The sequence below is a fragment of the Armigeres subalbatus genome, chromosome 2, assembly GCF_024139115.2.
Source record: "Armigeres subalbatus isolate Guangzhou_Male chromosome 2, GZ_Asu_2, whole genome shotgun sequence".
NCBI lineage: Eukaryota > Metazoa > Arthropoda > Insecta > Diptera > Culicidae > Armigeres > Armigeres subalbatus.
Genome location: NC_085140.1, coordinates 159,082,176 through 159,095,849, shown reverse-complemented (window position 1 = coordinate 159,095,849; position 13,674 = coordinate 159,082,176). Strand labels below are relative to the sequence as shown.

Sequence of the window (13,674 nt, the reverse complement as noted above, 5' to 3'; positions counted from 1 at the left end):
TTACCGCATCCCCGGTAGACTGGCCAACAATACTCCGTAGCAAGCCTTTCGGAGCCATCTCCTCGTGCCGTCGTGCTGCCGTCGCCTCGCTACCACGGCAAAGCTACCAGTGGAGCAGAAACACGGACCGATCATCGCGTCTACGGTGGGATTGGACCACAGAATCCCGTAGGCGAACTAGTAAGCATTCCGTGGCCTCCCAGCTGTACCACGGCGTGCCGAAGCCAGCAAACCGCGACCGACAAGCAACGCTCCCGGTGCGATTCGACCGAAGCCTATGGAGCAGTCCGGCGATCAGCAGTCGGACCCGAGAAAGACAGCTGCTACCTACCATCACTCACCGATCCAGTCACCGGATGCAGTCGACCAACGAGTTCCGATGCCACAGGAGGCCAACGAGTGTTAAGTACCCCTATGTCTAGTGACGTCACATTGATAGAAGGGCCAATGTAGGCCAATAAATAAGCATGTTAAATTAGAAACTATTGTGTAGGTAGCATATTACTTTCAAGCTAGCATTCCCTGAGGTTTCTTCTCCATTTTGCTTTTTATGCGTTCCTCCGGACTCGCAAAGGAGTCGTCAAGCCTCGCCCGCAGAGGTCAGTTCTGGAATTTGTTGATTCGGTAAGCTTTTGAGCATCTTATTGGGTACGAAACGTTTTGGTAACCTTTCCACCTTGTCACATCAGAGAGCACGTGTCGCGTAACACACGTGTGTATGCTCCTGCTGCAGGTGAGTTTGAGTGGTGTGGTGTGTAATCATTAGAGTAAACGACCCTGTAATTGCCTCCCTTCCCTAGCTTCGGAGATAGCTAGCGGGTAACAATCTCTCGATTGTGAAGCTGGTCTATTGCTGCATTGTTTCCTCACGTTTGTCGGTGGCGTTCTATAGCAACGAATTCAACAACAGTGAGCACACGTGGCTTGGACATTACCACGTGGGGTCATCGACGACTGTAAGTACTGCATGCTGCATGTGATCCGATCGCGAGGAAATAATCACTTATCGCTGAAGTTTTCGAGAATTTTGCTTTGCATGATCTGATTGGTTACAAATCACGGAATTTTGGCATTTTGGGTGGAACTTGACAAAAACCTGCATACACACATCGTCTGCGATTGTTTAAGTTCGCCCTATGGCCCCGAATTTAAGAAGGTTGGCAAAGGGAGAACGTTTCTATCGGGATTCTTTGCGGAATCTGGCCCATCTGGTTGACGAGTACCAAGATGAAAGGGACAGTGTCATGCTCGAGGAGTGGAAAGAGCGCCTCAAGGAGATTTTTGATGATTATAAAGATACTAGGTTGCAGCTAGAGGTTTCAGATGAATTCCAAAATGATGTTAAGCAAAGGCTGGAGGCAGACACACTACAACAATCACAGAAGGGGGCTTCAGTTGAACCTCAATCAATTGAACAAGCGAATAGAGAGGCAAGAGCCTCATTCGTGTCCACTTATTTGAGACTAAAGGGATTCATTCTGTTCAAAATTCAACTTAAGGGTAACGCATCCAGAGGAGTCGTACCTACCACCATCCAGAGGAGTCGTACCTATTCCGGTGCAGCAAATTCGGGTTAAGCTGCCGGAGATCAAACTGCCAATTTTTGATGGTACTATTAGGGAGTGGCCTTTTCGAGATTCGTTCCATTCGCTGATTGCGTCAAATACCCATCTTAGCGACGTGGACAAATTTTCTTACCTTCTTTCGTCCCTCTCGAAGGAGGCGAAGCGCGTAGTTGAGGTGATAGAAGTGACCTCCGATAATTATGCTGTGGCGTGGGAAGTTCTAGAGAAGCGCTTTGAAAATAAATACCTGATCGTAAAGTCATACGTTGAAGCGCTTTTCATGGCCGATGCCGTCAAAAAAGAGTGTTACTAGTCTTTGAATCGCTTGATCCATACGTTCGAGCGCAGTTTGAAAATGCTGTAGAAGGCGGGAGAACGAACAGCCAATTGGAGTACTTTGTTGGTGTTTATGCTGAGTTCTCGTTTGGATCCTGCAACTCTCCGCCATTGGGAAACCCACCGGAAATCAACACTGGTTCCTAGCTATACCGATCTCGTGAATTTCCTGCGAAATCATAGTCTGGTACTGCAATCCCTTGACGCGTCCAAAGGTCGATCGACCGATTCTTCTCGATCATCCACACACCGCCCCACTGAGCTGAACGTCGCTCATGCAACCGTAACCCTTCAGAAATCATGCCCCTTCTGTAAATAGTTGGCCCACTCACCCTATCAATGCGAAGTGTTTCGAAAAATGACTCCTGTTCAATGGTTTGAAGCCACGAAGAAAAACGCTCTCTGCATTAACTGTTTGTCACCTTCGCATCTCGTCAAAGCCTGTATGAGTGGTACTTGTCTCGTCAAAGCCTGTATGAGTGGTACTTGTCGCGTTTGACCACACAATGCTGCATCGAATAGCCAATCGACTCCACCCACCAAACCAACAGATCCACAGACTTCGTTCTCGTACAGTCAAACCAATCGTCAGCAGTCTGCTTCATCGAGAAAACAGGCTCTGCAACCAGCCACTTTTCGATGCCATTCACCGAAGCTGAGTATATCGTCCCTGCAACCGTTCTTTTGTCGACGGTTCTGGTGAAAGTATTCTCTTCATCTGACTCCTCATTGTGGGCCCGCGCATTCCAAAGTTGGCATTAGAACTGCCAAATCAAGCCGTTGATATTTGCCGATCGAGATGGCCGTCAGACGTCGTATTAGTTTGAAGTTTTTTGAAAAAAAAAAACAGTCTAAAGAGATCCGTCTGGTCGTTTCATCGTCGCTCTGCCTACGAAGTCTTCAGTGATTTCCTCGCTTGGGAGTTCTAAAGATATTGCAGATCGTCGTCTCTACACGTTTGAGCGTCGGTTGAACGCTACTCTTGCGCTAAAGAAGCATACACTGCTTTCATACACGAGTACGTGCAGCTCGGACATTTGCAATCAATATCGGATGCGGAACCCCATACACTTCCATCGTACTATCAGCCTCACCACTGCATCGCCAGACCTGATAGTATCACCACGAAATTACGTGTGGTTTTCGATGCGTCATGCTCAAGGGACAGCGGTGTCTCACTCAACGACGCGCTTCTAGTTGGTCCTGTCATCCAAGATGATTTGCTGTCTATCGTTCTGAGATTCCGGATGCCGCAGTTTGCAATCATCGCCGACAGTGAAAAAATGCACCGGCAAATCAGGGTGAGGAAGTGTGATCATCAATTACAACGGATTCGATGCAGAGATTCCGCAACCCAACCGCTGCAAACGTTTCAACTTACAACGGTTACGTACGGAACATCTTCGGCTCCGTACCTCGCGACTAAATGTCTTCAGAAATTAGCTGAAGATGGGTCCGATAGTCATCCAGAGGCAGCAATGGTTCTTGGGCGTGACTTTTATATGGATGACATGCTTACTGGAATAGATAGCATCGAAGTAGGTCAGGAGCTCTGTCAACAGCTAATCGACCTGACTAATTCCGCTGGTCTACCCCTGCGGAAATGGGCGTCGAACAGCGCGGCTGTTTTAGCAGTCATTCCACCACATCTGAGAGATGAGCGCACTCTTTTCGAACTCACTCTGCTGCTGTTCTCATAAAGGCGTTAGGATTACAATGGTATACTATTTCGGATGAGTTGCAGTTTAATGTTCCAAATTATAACACACAACTGCCAGTGACCAAGCAGATAGTACTTTCGGATATCGCCCGCCTGTTTGATCCATTGGGTCTAGCTGGACCAGTGCTGGTACAAGCAAAGTTGTTTCTCCAAGATCTATGGCGAGATGGATGTGATTGGAAGGAACCGCTAAACGAAAATCGTCAACATCAGGGGCTGGAACTTCGGGACAGCTTTCAGCACTTGGCGGTCCTCAGAAACCCTCGATGGGTCGTTGCAACTACCGGAGTCGTGAGTTTAGAAGTCCATGGATTCTCCGATGCATCGGAGAAGTGCGTACACAGTAAACTCAGATTACTGGGATCGGTAAAATTTTACCGGGTTTTCAAACAGCTGAGCGTTCGGTAATGAGCCCGGTAATTGTTTGGATTACCGAACGCTCAGCAAACAAAAATCAATACGAACTGTCAAAAATTACAGTTTGTTCGGTAAAAAATTGACGACGTGTTCAGTAGTTTCTGAGGCTGTTTCTTCACCGTGGCTGTCAATAAAATAACAGGACGCCGGTAAAATTTTACCAATATTTTCGGTAAAACTTTATTTGTATTACCGATCGATCGGTAAAAAGATGTTTTTTTGGGTTCAAAATTCAAAATAGAAAATAATACTTGAAATAATATAATAAATAGGAAATAAGTAATATTTGTAATAACAAATAGATTTTTAAATGAAAGCGTATGGTGGAAATTACGCGATTATAAAATCACTTTTGAAAGAAGGAAGAAGAGGAGCGACAGAAAGAATAAATTGCGATCTTATATTTCTGTGCTTTGCTTAAGAATTCTCTAAGAAAGACCTATTGTTTAACACAAAATACCGGAAGGCATTATTTTATTATGCTGAATATTTATATTTGTCCTGTTCGGGATTGTCCACAGATTATTTTATTTTGAATTTAAAGTAAAAACTAAAAATGCAAAACTACGCTAGAGATAAAACTGCAACACCTTGAGTAATGCAAATGGCGACTAAATTTGTTATCAAGTTGCAGTTGCTGGTTAACAGATGTGTTCGGTAATTTTGTAAGCATATTTGACGGGGTGTTCGGTAAAAATATATTTTTTACGGTCCATGTCAGTATTTTTTTTGCCGTACAGCCGAACAAAACATAATTGCCGAAAAAATCAGTAATTTTTTTTACAGTCGTCAGTAATTTTATTTCCATTAACTGAGTCACCGGTAAAAATATCATTTTTGACATTTGGTTTACTGATTTCTCAGTAAAATCATATTTTACTGAGCTAGATCTGTAAAAATAATTACCGAACACCAGAACCCTGGTTAAGTGTGCATGTCAACCTGCTTACCGCTAAATCAATAATAGTACTAAATGGCAAAAGCGAAAGAGCAGGAGTCGTCAGTCTTCCACGTTTGGAACTGTGTGGAACCCTGCTATTAAGCCACTTATTCGAGAAGGTCGAGTTCAGTCTGAAACTTAAGGCCCTGAACTTTTTCTGGACGGATTCGGAAATCACGCTTTACCAAATTACAGCCAGTCCCTCACGTTGGAAAACGTTTGTCGCAAACAGGTGTTCCGAAATCCAGCGTATCACGGCGGATGGCATGTGGTCGCAAGTTCCTGGCTCGGAAAACCCGGCAGACATAATCTCCCGAGGAATGTGTCCAGAACAGCTGCAAAACTACACAGTCTGGTGGCATGGACCAGATTGTTTATCGCAGCCATCACGCTTTTGGCCGCCACTGGGGCGGCCGACAAACCGAAACTTCAGTCCCGAAGAGCTTGAAGAAAGAACGGTATCGCTTCCTATGCAAATACGCTAACAAGTTAAGTCCAATTCTCGCTTGAAGCCACTGTTCCCAATCCTCGTAGATGGTGTGACCCGTGTAGGTGGTCGGTTACGTCACGCCCCTAATCCGTATGACCAACGCCACCCTATAACCCTGCCGGACAAGCAACCTCTCACAGAAATGATAATGGTGCACTACCACCGGAAACTCCTACACGCCGGACCGCAGCTTCTGGCAGCTTTCATACGTATACGGAATCTCTCTCATCGAATAGTTCACGCGTGGCCGTCCGAATACTTGTCCGGGCTACAACCCCGTACGCGCTGGACTCAGCGGCGTAACAACATAAAGGTAGGAACGACATAAACTGCCGTGTCAAGCATATCTGTCCCATGTCAAAAAATATGCAACTGAGAAAAATGCGATTGAAGTTGGAAACATATTTTTTAGTTTGTAGCTAAATTGCCCCATGAAATTTTGATTAATAAACGTATATCGATGAAAATAGTGTATTTCTTATGGCTTAGTATGTTTCAAAGGATAAACACTGTTTTTTAGTGGAATTTATTCAGTGGGACATTTATGCTGCAAAATTGAAGACAAAATTGATAATTCCAAGCATATTTGTCCCAGTGCTAGAGTATCATCAGATTACTTTGCGCTTAGCAAAAGTTTAGTTGGGTCTGGATAATAACCTGTTTCAAATTAGGTCTATTAGGTCTTTTCAAAGCGTATTGTAGTAAAGGGCCGTACACTAATAACGTAGGCTTTTGGGGAGGAGACTCACGCTCCATAGAAAAAAATGCGTTTAAAAAAGCTGACAAGGGGACGAATGTGTCTGAAAACCCCAGAGATATTATATCTTACATAAGTATAAGGACAGTGAGAATTGGTCCCTATACATAATTTAATCCTGAAATAAGTTCTGGTCAGTGGCGTAGCCACGGGGGTGGTTTTGGACATGAACCCCCTCCCCCCCCCCAGAGACAAAATTTTTAGAAGAATTTTTTATTCGAAGAAAAAATGTTCGGAAAACTCCCCCCCGACCAATTTTCCGGCTACGCCACTGGTTCAGGTAGGGCAGGATTTATGGGGGGCGGGGGGGGGCGTGGCCCCGGGCCCCGGGCAATACTGCGAAGGTGTTTGATGATTCCTATGAAATTTATTTCAGATTAGCATCTGATGTGTCGAGTGGAAACTTCCACCTGTGTGTGGTGCGTGTGTGAACATTTGTAAACACATGTTAAGGACCATTTTTTCGTAATAAGTTGCACTCGACGGGAAATTCGGCCCCATGGTTTGCTATTGAAAATCGATTAGTCACTTCCGAAGCTATTGCAAAAATCTTGTATATATGTAAATTAATTGGGCCTACCTTATAGCCATGCGATTAGAAGCACGACTACAAAGCGATGATGCTTAGGTGGCTTGGTTGGACTCACGGTCAAAAGAATTTTCGGGTACAATTAGGCATAAAAGTATTATCGTGTTAGCCTCATCATATACGAATGCAAAAATGGTAATGCCAACAAGGAAAGAAGAAAAAGTCTAAATAAATACATAGAATGCGAATAAAAATGAGAGACTATTCTCACTCAAGTTTTAATATAAATCATCTTAATATGCTTCAATTATTACTTTTCAATTTTCATAATGCACAAGAAAAGCATCAACGATGTTAGGTGGATTAACCTTTTTACCCATTGAAACTATACCACAACCCATATGCTTTCTCTGAATGATTTGATAATGAAAATTGGCCTCTTCGAAGTAATTTAATACATGTTATATGAAATTTGTTTCAATGGGACAGTTATGCTTGGAAATTCTACAATGGGACAAAATGACCTGATATTTTTTCTTCAAGTTTTCGAACAAACTATATGTATTTATTTGTTCACAATGAAATATATATTAATTTAGAACGTTTGGTGCATAAAACTCAAAAATGATAAAAATCGACATGGGACAGATATGCTTGGGACGGCAGTAAAGGCGTAACAACATAAAAGAACTTTGGTTCTGGTCAAGGAGAAGAACCTTCCTCCACTAAAGTGGAGAATAGGGCGGATCACAAAGATCTTCATGGGAGATGATAATTGCATTCGAGTCGTCGATGTGCCAACGAAAGGACGGCGAATACCGCCGAAGAATATCCAAAATCTGCGTGTTGCTAAATCAACTCGATGATGGCGGCGCCGTCGACCAACCTGAAGGAAACTGAAATCCTTCCACCAATCGCAGTCCACTACTGCGCACAACCGGGGGGTCGAAAGACCTCCCGTTCATGTATGTCGTTTTGCTTCAATTGTATTTCAAAAAACTAATGGAATGTTTTGTCTCTCTGCGTCTGCGATGGCATCGTTTGCATCAACCCGCCCAACGAGAGATTCTAGTTGGCGGCTTTTCGACGGTCTGCATCTGACCCAATGCATTCACGGTATGTCCGATAGACTTGTGAATTTACCAAGTGATATGCATAGACCTGAGGAAGCTTGCTCAGAAACTGCCTGGTATCGACATCGAAATCAAAATCAACCGAGAAGCAAGCCTCGCTCGCCTAACCGCAAACCGAAGGAGTCTAGCTTGCCAAGTCGTCGCTCGAAGGAAGTATCGCTCGTTACATCGTCGCCCGATGGATGCCGTCGCTTGGTAACTCGATTCTCCATTCTGCACAAGTACGCTCAGTACTTCGCTGCCAACGGTCATCGTCCGGAAACGGACCCGTGGAGGCCGGTTAAGTGTTTCTTATTTTTTAGGGGTCTAGGCGGGGACGACGCAGCTGACGAAGGAGACGGACGTGATAACAGAAACTCTGTCATCATCCAGGTTACCGTGAGCTGCAGCAAACTGGAAGATCGACCATGGCAGCCGAGAAGTCACATGGCTTCGACCCATTCAGTCCCGAGATGTCGCCGAAGTAACACGTGGTGGCGTAAACAAACACACGATCCTGATACGAATATAACCGAACGAAAACGAAGCCTGTCCTCGAAGCCGCAATGATCGAAAGCAGACACACACGCACACGGACGGACAGGCATTTGCTTTGTTCGTCGAGCTGAGTCGATTGGTATGTAACACTATGGGTCTAAAGTCCGCTTTCGGAGTGAAAAGATAGCCTTTCGATACAACTTTGTTGTACGAGAAAGGAAAAAAGGCAATGGAAAAATCCAATATTTTATTCGACTCGTATATTCCTCAAACATACAACAAAGGATAATCGTTGTCCAGAACTTCGTTAAAACGTGTAACAGTTGCTCCAACTAAACTTTATTGTATAACTTAGTCAAACGTTCTGCTTCGCGTCTTCCACTTCCAATAGCCCCATGCACGGTGCCATATTGTCCCTGATTGGTAGCCTCCCCAGAAAACAAGAGCACCGGAGTACCCAGACAGTCCGTGAGCGGAATCGACAAGTCATCTGAACTCGTTTTCATTTGCTCCGTTTCCAGAGAGTAGCTTGAGTAGGATCCCCGGAAGTTACTATCTGTGGACCATTTTGATCTGACGGAAAAAGAAAAACGTTTTAATTAGAATGACACTTGCCCTTTGTTTGTACATATTACCAGCAACCAACCTTATGACCTTAACCGGTTTCTCAATCTGCTCGTTCTTGAAGAACATTTTCAACAAGTACATCATACCATCGATAACATCTTGATCGTCTAATAACTCACTCTGACGACCTTCCTTTCCAATCATCCAGGCGGCTAACAATTTAGGCTGACGATCAATTTTGAAGAAAGCCGACGTTCCTTCGGTCCATGCATATTTGGACTCGCGTAATTTCTCCAGATCCTCTGATTCCCAAATTAGTCCAAAGGTGTTGCCAAGAGCAGTCCAGAATGGCTTCTCAAATTCCATTATAATTTTGTTGACCGTGCCGAAGTAGATTCCTTTGATGGCGTTTTGTTTCATCATTGGTAATGCGGGAGTGAACAGCGTGTTGATATTCTCCTTTAGAACTCCGATGGAGGTGGTGATGATGACGTGATTGGCATCGTACGTGGTACCATCGGTGCATCGGACCGTTACTGGTGCATCGGGAGCCTTTCCCCAATTGATGTTTGATACGGTTTTGTTGAAGAGAACTTTGTCTTCGATTGGGATAGGCTCACCGTCGGTTTGGGAAGGGTGCTTTTTCTGTAATAAATTTCAATATTTAGAATTTGAGATGTAGAAAAAACTCCTATAAATGAAGGTATGAATCCGTCAAAAGCATCGTCTTTTTCTGCCTCGATTGCAACATGTTGTGAGCGATTCGGACGATGCTAAGTACCGAAAAGCGTATCTTATACTGTTGTGAGACTTGGCAGTCGGCTCTGCTAAACCCCTTCAAAAAGCTCCGCAAGCAGGCCATATCGACCGTGTGTCACTCAAAGCGCACATGAACTCAGCAGGAGTGCCAATCAGCACATCAGGATTGATTCCACTGAGATCTTCATTATGGTATACTGGCAGCATGATAATTGATTCTGTTTTTGAATGCAAAAGCAAGGGCTGTAAGACCGGGTGACACCACCGATCTTAAACGGCGAGTGGGCCAATCACCAGGCTATCTTCCCATAGAACCGTGGTGGTCCTTGTAGCACGGTGTACAGTTTTGTCACACAGTTTTGCCTACTGTGCTAGATGTCCTTCCTGACCAGCGTTGATCTGGATCCGAACAGGCAAGTGTCAACCCTCGCATGGTTTCCCTGCATGTCGCAAGGCATGTTTATATAACCACGGGATCGCAAGGTGAGTACTTCAGCGGGATTCGACAGCAGCCGCAGGGGGACCCAATTCCTTCCAAATAATTCTAAAAAAGTTGACGGTAGAGCGGCGTCTGGCGAGAAGGTGGACCCTTTCGCCAGACGAAGTCGTCCCGGTCACCCCAAAGGTCGTCGGGGAGAGGCGAGGGGGAAGTCGGTGGTGGGTTGGAGGAAGTGGCTTTCGATGTGAAAATGGACAGCCCTGCTCTAAGCAGGGGATTACGGACGTTACGAACGTAATCATGTCCTTTCTGGATAGCCATTTGTAGTATAGTAGGGATCTGAAACAAGCCGCACTGACCCTCTGAGCTCTAGTTGTGGAGGCAAAGTCGGAGTGGAAACCCCTGCTGGAGCCCAGTAAGGAGGCGGAACTTCTTATTGGAGAGAAGGAGTTGTAGACGAAGAATCAGAAGGAATAAATATTGGCTGTTACGCCCTTTTCAAATTTTGGTCTAGATATCTGGAAAACCTGATAGCTGGCTGATAACTGAATGCACCACAATCCGTTGGCTCTTAAGAGTTGGTTCGGTGTGGAAAACCAACCAGGAAGGCGCGACATTCGTCGACGCAGTCTTCTTGAGTAAATCGGCGGTATTCCGTCCCAGCCACCAACGTCTTCGTAACTTTAGTTCGACCATAATTGCACGCACTGGGAACTTAGCTGCGCGCAATCGCTGGAAAGTCGTTCCGTTTGCTTTTCCGTTTCGTTTCCTACGACGATCATTCGCTTCGCAAAATTTTGTTAGCGAATAGAAAGAGTTTGAGAGTTCGTCTGGGAAGTAAAGTAACTTTGGAAGTGACCAATTTGGACTAAAAAGACTTGGCGTAAAGCGTAATTTAGGTTTCAGCCAACGACCGTTCGAGTGATCCCCGAGGAGAGAAGTCGAAAATTATTCTGGCAAAACAACTCAACAGGTAGTCTTCCGAATTATGGGACCCAACTTCGGAAGTAGTGGATTCGCCAAAAGATGCGCTGAACAACGCATAATTTAATTTGACAGATAAAATTTCGGGAGAAAGTTATGTTCAGAAGTCTCTCTCTACTTCCGAGTTCTAATTTTATACTACGCCGACAATATTAAACCTCGAGCTGAAGCTACAAACGGTTACAAAGTTGGTTAGTTACATAGATACGATTCCACGCGATTGAGAAGGTACTTTTGCTTATTGTCATTAATTTGCGAGGCGGAACTTACCATTAGCAAATTTAAAACAGACTTGTATCCTTGTCCCATCCAACTCAGCGATTGATCTCCTTCCGACTCGTCATACTCGTGCAAGCTTGAAGCAGTGAGATTGTACCATGAATCAACGGCAGCGTACCCTTCCTGATAGCTTTTATAGAATCTCAGAAACTGCTGTATTAGTTCACGATCAATATCTCCCAATATCTGTCCATCTTCGACCAGTTTCATGAACTTGCCCATGAAAAAATCTCCCAACGTTCCATCGTGTGAGGACATTTCGGCTTCACTCATGATCTTCTCAGCAACTGCCATCAGCCGATCAGTAGTTTCTTTGGGTACCATCTCACCGTTATTTTTCACCAGAACATTTCCACTAGCTACGACCGATGATTCCAATAGCCCCAGTGGTCCGGCAAGTTCATAAACAGCATTGTTCTTTTCCCCGTGGCACCACTGGGCTCCCAAATCAATCATGCTTTCACCAAACGGTATGGTGTAGACTCGGCCCCCAATTCGATCAGTAGCCTCCAATACGACCAGGTTCGTAAGTCCATTTTCATACAATTGCGTTGCGGCTGCTATTCCAGAGGCTCCAGCACCTACGATTAATATTCTTGCTGACATTTTCTCAGAAACGTCCGAATCGATGCAACACAACTTGTAAACTAATCGTTTTAATTATAATTTCATATCGCATAGGCGCGGGAGCACACAGCCATTTATCCAGAGACTCACGTGTTCGCAACAGTGTGAATTGTAATCTGAATGCGTTGCTGATAAAAGAACTGATGGGTTCGGTTAATGATAGCGTACAAAACCCAGCTGAGCAACAAACATGAATATGGTTTTATCGATTGTCTTTATCAAACCGTTATAAACCACACAACTATTTATATTGGCGGTTTATAGTAGCATGAGAAATGCGAACTCAATGTTATTGAAATAACTTACGATAGTTAATAATTTACTACACGATACGACAATAATCATTGGGGGCCCTCCTTAGCCGTGCGGTTAGACGCGCGGCTACAAGGCAAGACCATGCTGAGGGTGGCTGGGTTCGATTCCCGGTGCCGGCCTAGGCAATTTTCGGATTGGAAATTGTCTCGACTTCCCTGGGCATAAAAGTATCATCGTGTTAGCCTCATGATATACGAATGCAAAAATGGTAACTTGGCTTAGAAACCTCGCAGTTAATAAGTGTGGAAGTGCTTAATGAACACTAAGCTGCGAGGCGGCTCTGTCCCAGTGTGGGGATGTAATGCCAATAAGAAGAAGAAGAAGACGACAATCATCCAAATTCTGTGATTTCCCTCACAGAGTTTGACACGGCTAATCTCTATTGAGAATGTTGGATATGGACGATCTTTTGATAATCTTGTATTCGAATCGACATTGTCATCGTAGTCTAGATTTAACGCTGCTATCAGTAGCAGATGGCATGGCAGAAAGCCCTACAGCACCCTACAGTTTTTCCAGTATGCATAAATTGTAAATTCAACGGGCTTGGTAGTCATATGGCTACTGCTTCTATCTTTCTCTATATTAGTCATGTTCTAGCAATCGCTAGAACTGGAAATAAGGACTTCCATACCGTTTCCATTTTTATCCTATACATTCAACTTGACTATTCTAGCAGTAGCTGCTACTTAGAATTGGAAATGAACTAAAAAGATCGTTTCCTACATCCAATTAGAAATTCCATCAGTTGCTACGAATTCCATCAGTCTTCTCCTATCTATCACATTGGCATCTCGTTAACCAAGATGAACCTCTGCCTCTCGAACCTAAACCCAAAAAAAATCCCATTCATATGAACTCGCGGCAAGTGCAGGGGTATATTCGGCTTGCAGTGGGCGAGTGATTACATCATCATTTCCTCCCCTTTTTCTTCGTTGACTTGCATTCTGACGTGGCAGGCGCCAGTATGACCTACCAAATAAGGTCACCAGTACTTGTATATTGAAGATGAGTACTAGTTCCAATCAAACATCTGTTGGTTCTCTGTGCAAGAACAGCTGATCTGGTCATAATGGAATAGCAACTACGGGCAGTCGATCAAGCTCAAGCTCAAGCTCTATGCATACATTGTAAATTCAGTTCATTTATCTACATATATGAAAACCATAGATGTCGCTGCGGTTCCTTTGTTCTCGTTTTCAAACATGTTGGGTACACAACTGTCAAAACGTGCTGGTTTTTCCTTCGTTGATACGCTATAGCTACGCTATAGCTACGCTATACGCTATAGCGCCTTATCATCGCCAATAAGAGATGTTTTGCTATTAACAACAGCGACA

The 13,674-nt window shown here is 44.4% G+C and overlaps 2 protein-coding genes across 2 annotated transcripts; one reads left to right on the top strand and one right to left on the bottom strand.

Moving 5' to 3' along the window:
• The first annotated feature begins 1,136 nt into the window (after positions 1-1,136).
• Positions 1,137-1,878, top strand: LOC134209329 (uncharacterized). Its single transcript, XM_062685316.1, has 2 exons — positions 1,137-1,303; positions 1,500-1,878. The coding sequence occupies exons 1-2, from the start codon at positions 1,137-1,139 to the stop codon at positions 1,876-1,878; spliced, it is 546 nt and encodes a 181-aa protein (XP_062541300.1).
• A 6,702-nt stretch (positions 1,879-8,580) lies between these two features.
• LOC134211087 (spermine oxidase-like) lies at positions 8,581-12,104 on the bottom strand. The gene is made up of 3 exons (XM_062687693.1): positions 11,384-12,104; positions 9,011-9,576; positions 8,581-8,937 (listed from the first exon to the last, which is right to left on the bottom strand). The coding sequence occupies exons 1-3, from the start codon at positions 11,996-11,998 to the stop codon at positions 8,697-8,699; spliced, it is 1,422 nt and encodes a 473-aa protein (XP_062543677.1). The 5' UTR covers positions 11,999-12,104; the 3' UTR covers positions 8,581-8,696.
• Between the last annotated feature and the right edge of the window lie 1,570 nt (positions 12,105-13,674).

Coding starts and splice junctions, on each gene's coding strand:
- LOC134209329 (XM_062685316.1), top strand. CDS start 1,137: ATGGCCCCGAATTTAAGAAGGTTGGCAAAGGGAGAACGTTTCTATCGG. Junction 1,304..1,499: donor GATGATTATAAAGATACTAG/GTTGCAGCTAGA, acceptor ATTCAACTTAAG/GGTAACGCATCCAGAGGAGT.
- LOC134211087 (XM_062687693.1), bottom strand. CDS start 11,998: ATGTCAGCAAGAATATTAATCGTAGGTGCTGGAGCCTCTGGAATAGCA. Junction 9,577..11,383: donor CTGTTTTAAATTTGCTAATG/GTAAGTTCCGCC, acceptor AATTTATTACAG/AAAAAGCACCCTTCCCAAAC. Junction 8,938..9,010: donor AAACCGGTTAAGGTCATAAG/GTTGGTTGCTGG, acceptor TTTTTCCGTCAG/ATCAAAATGGTCCACAGATA.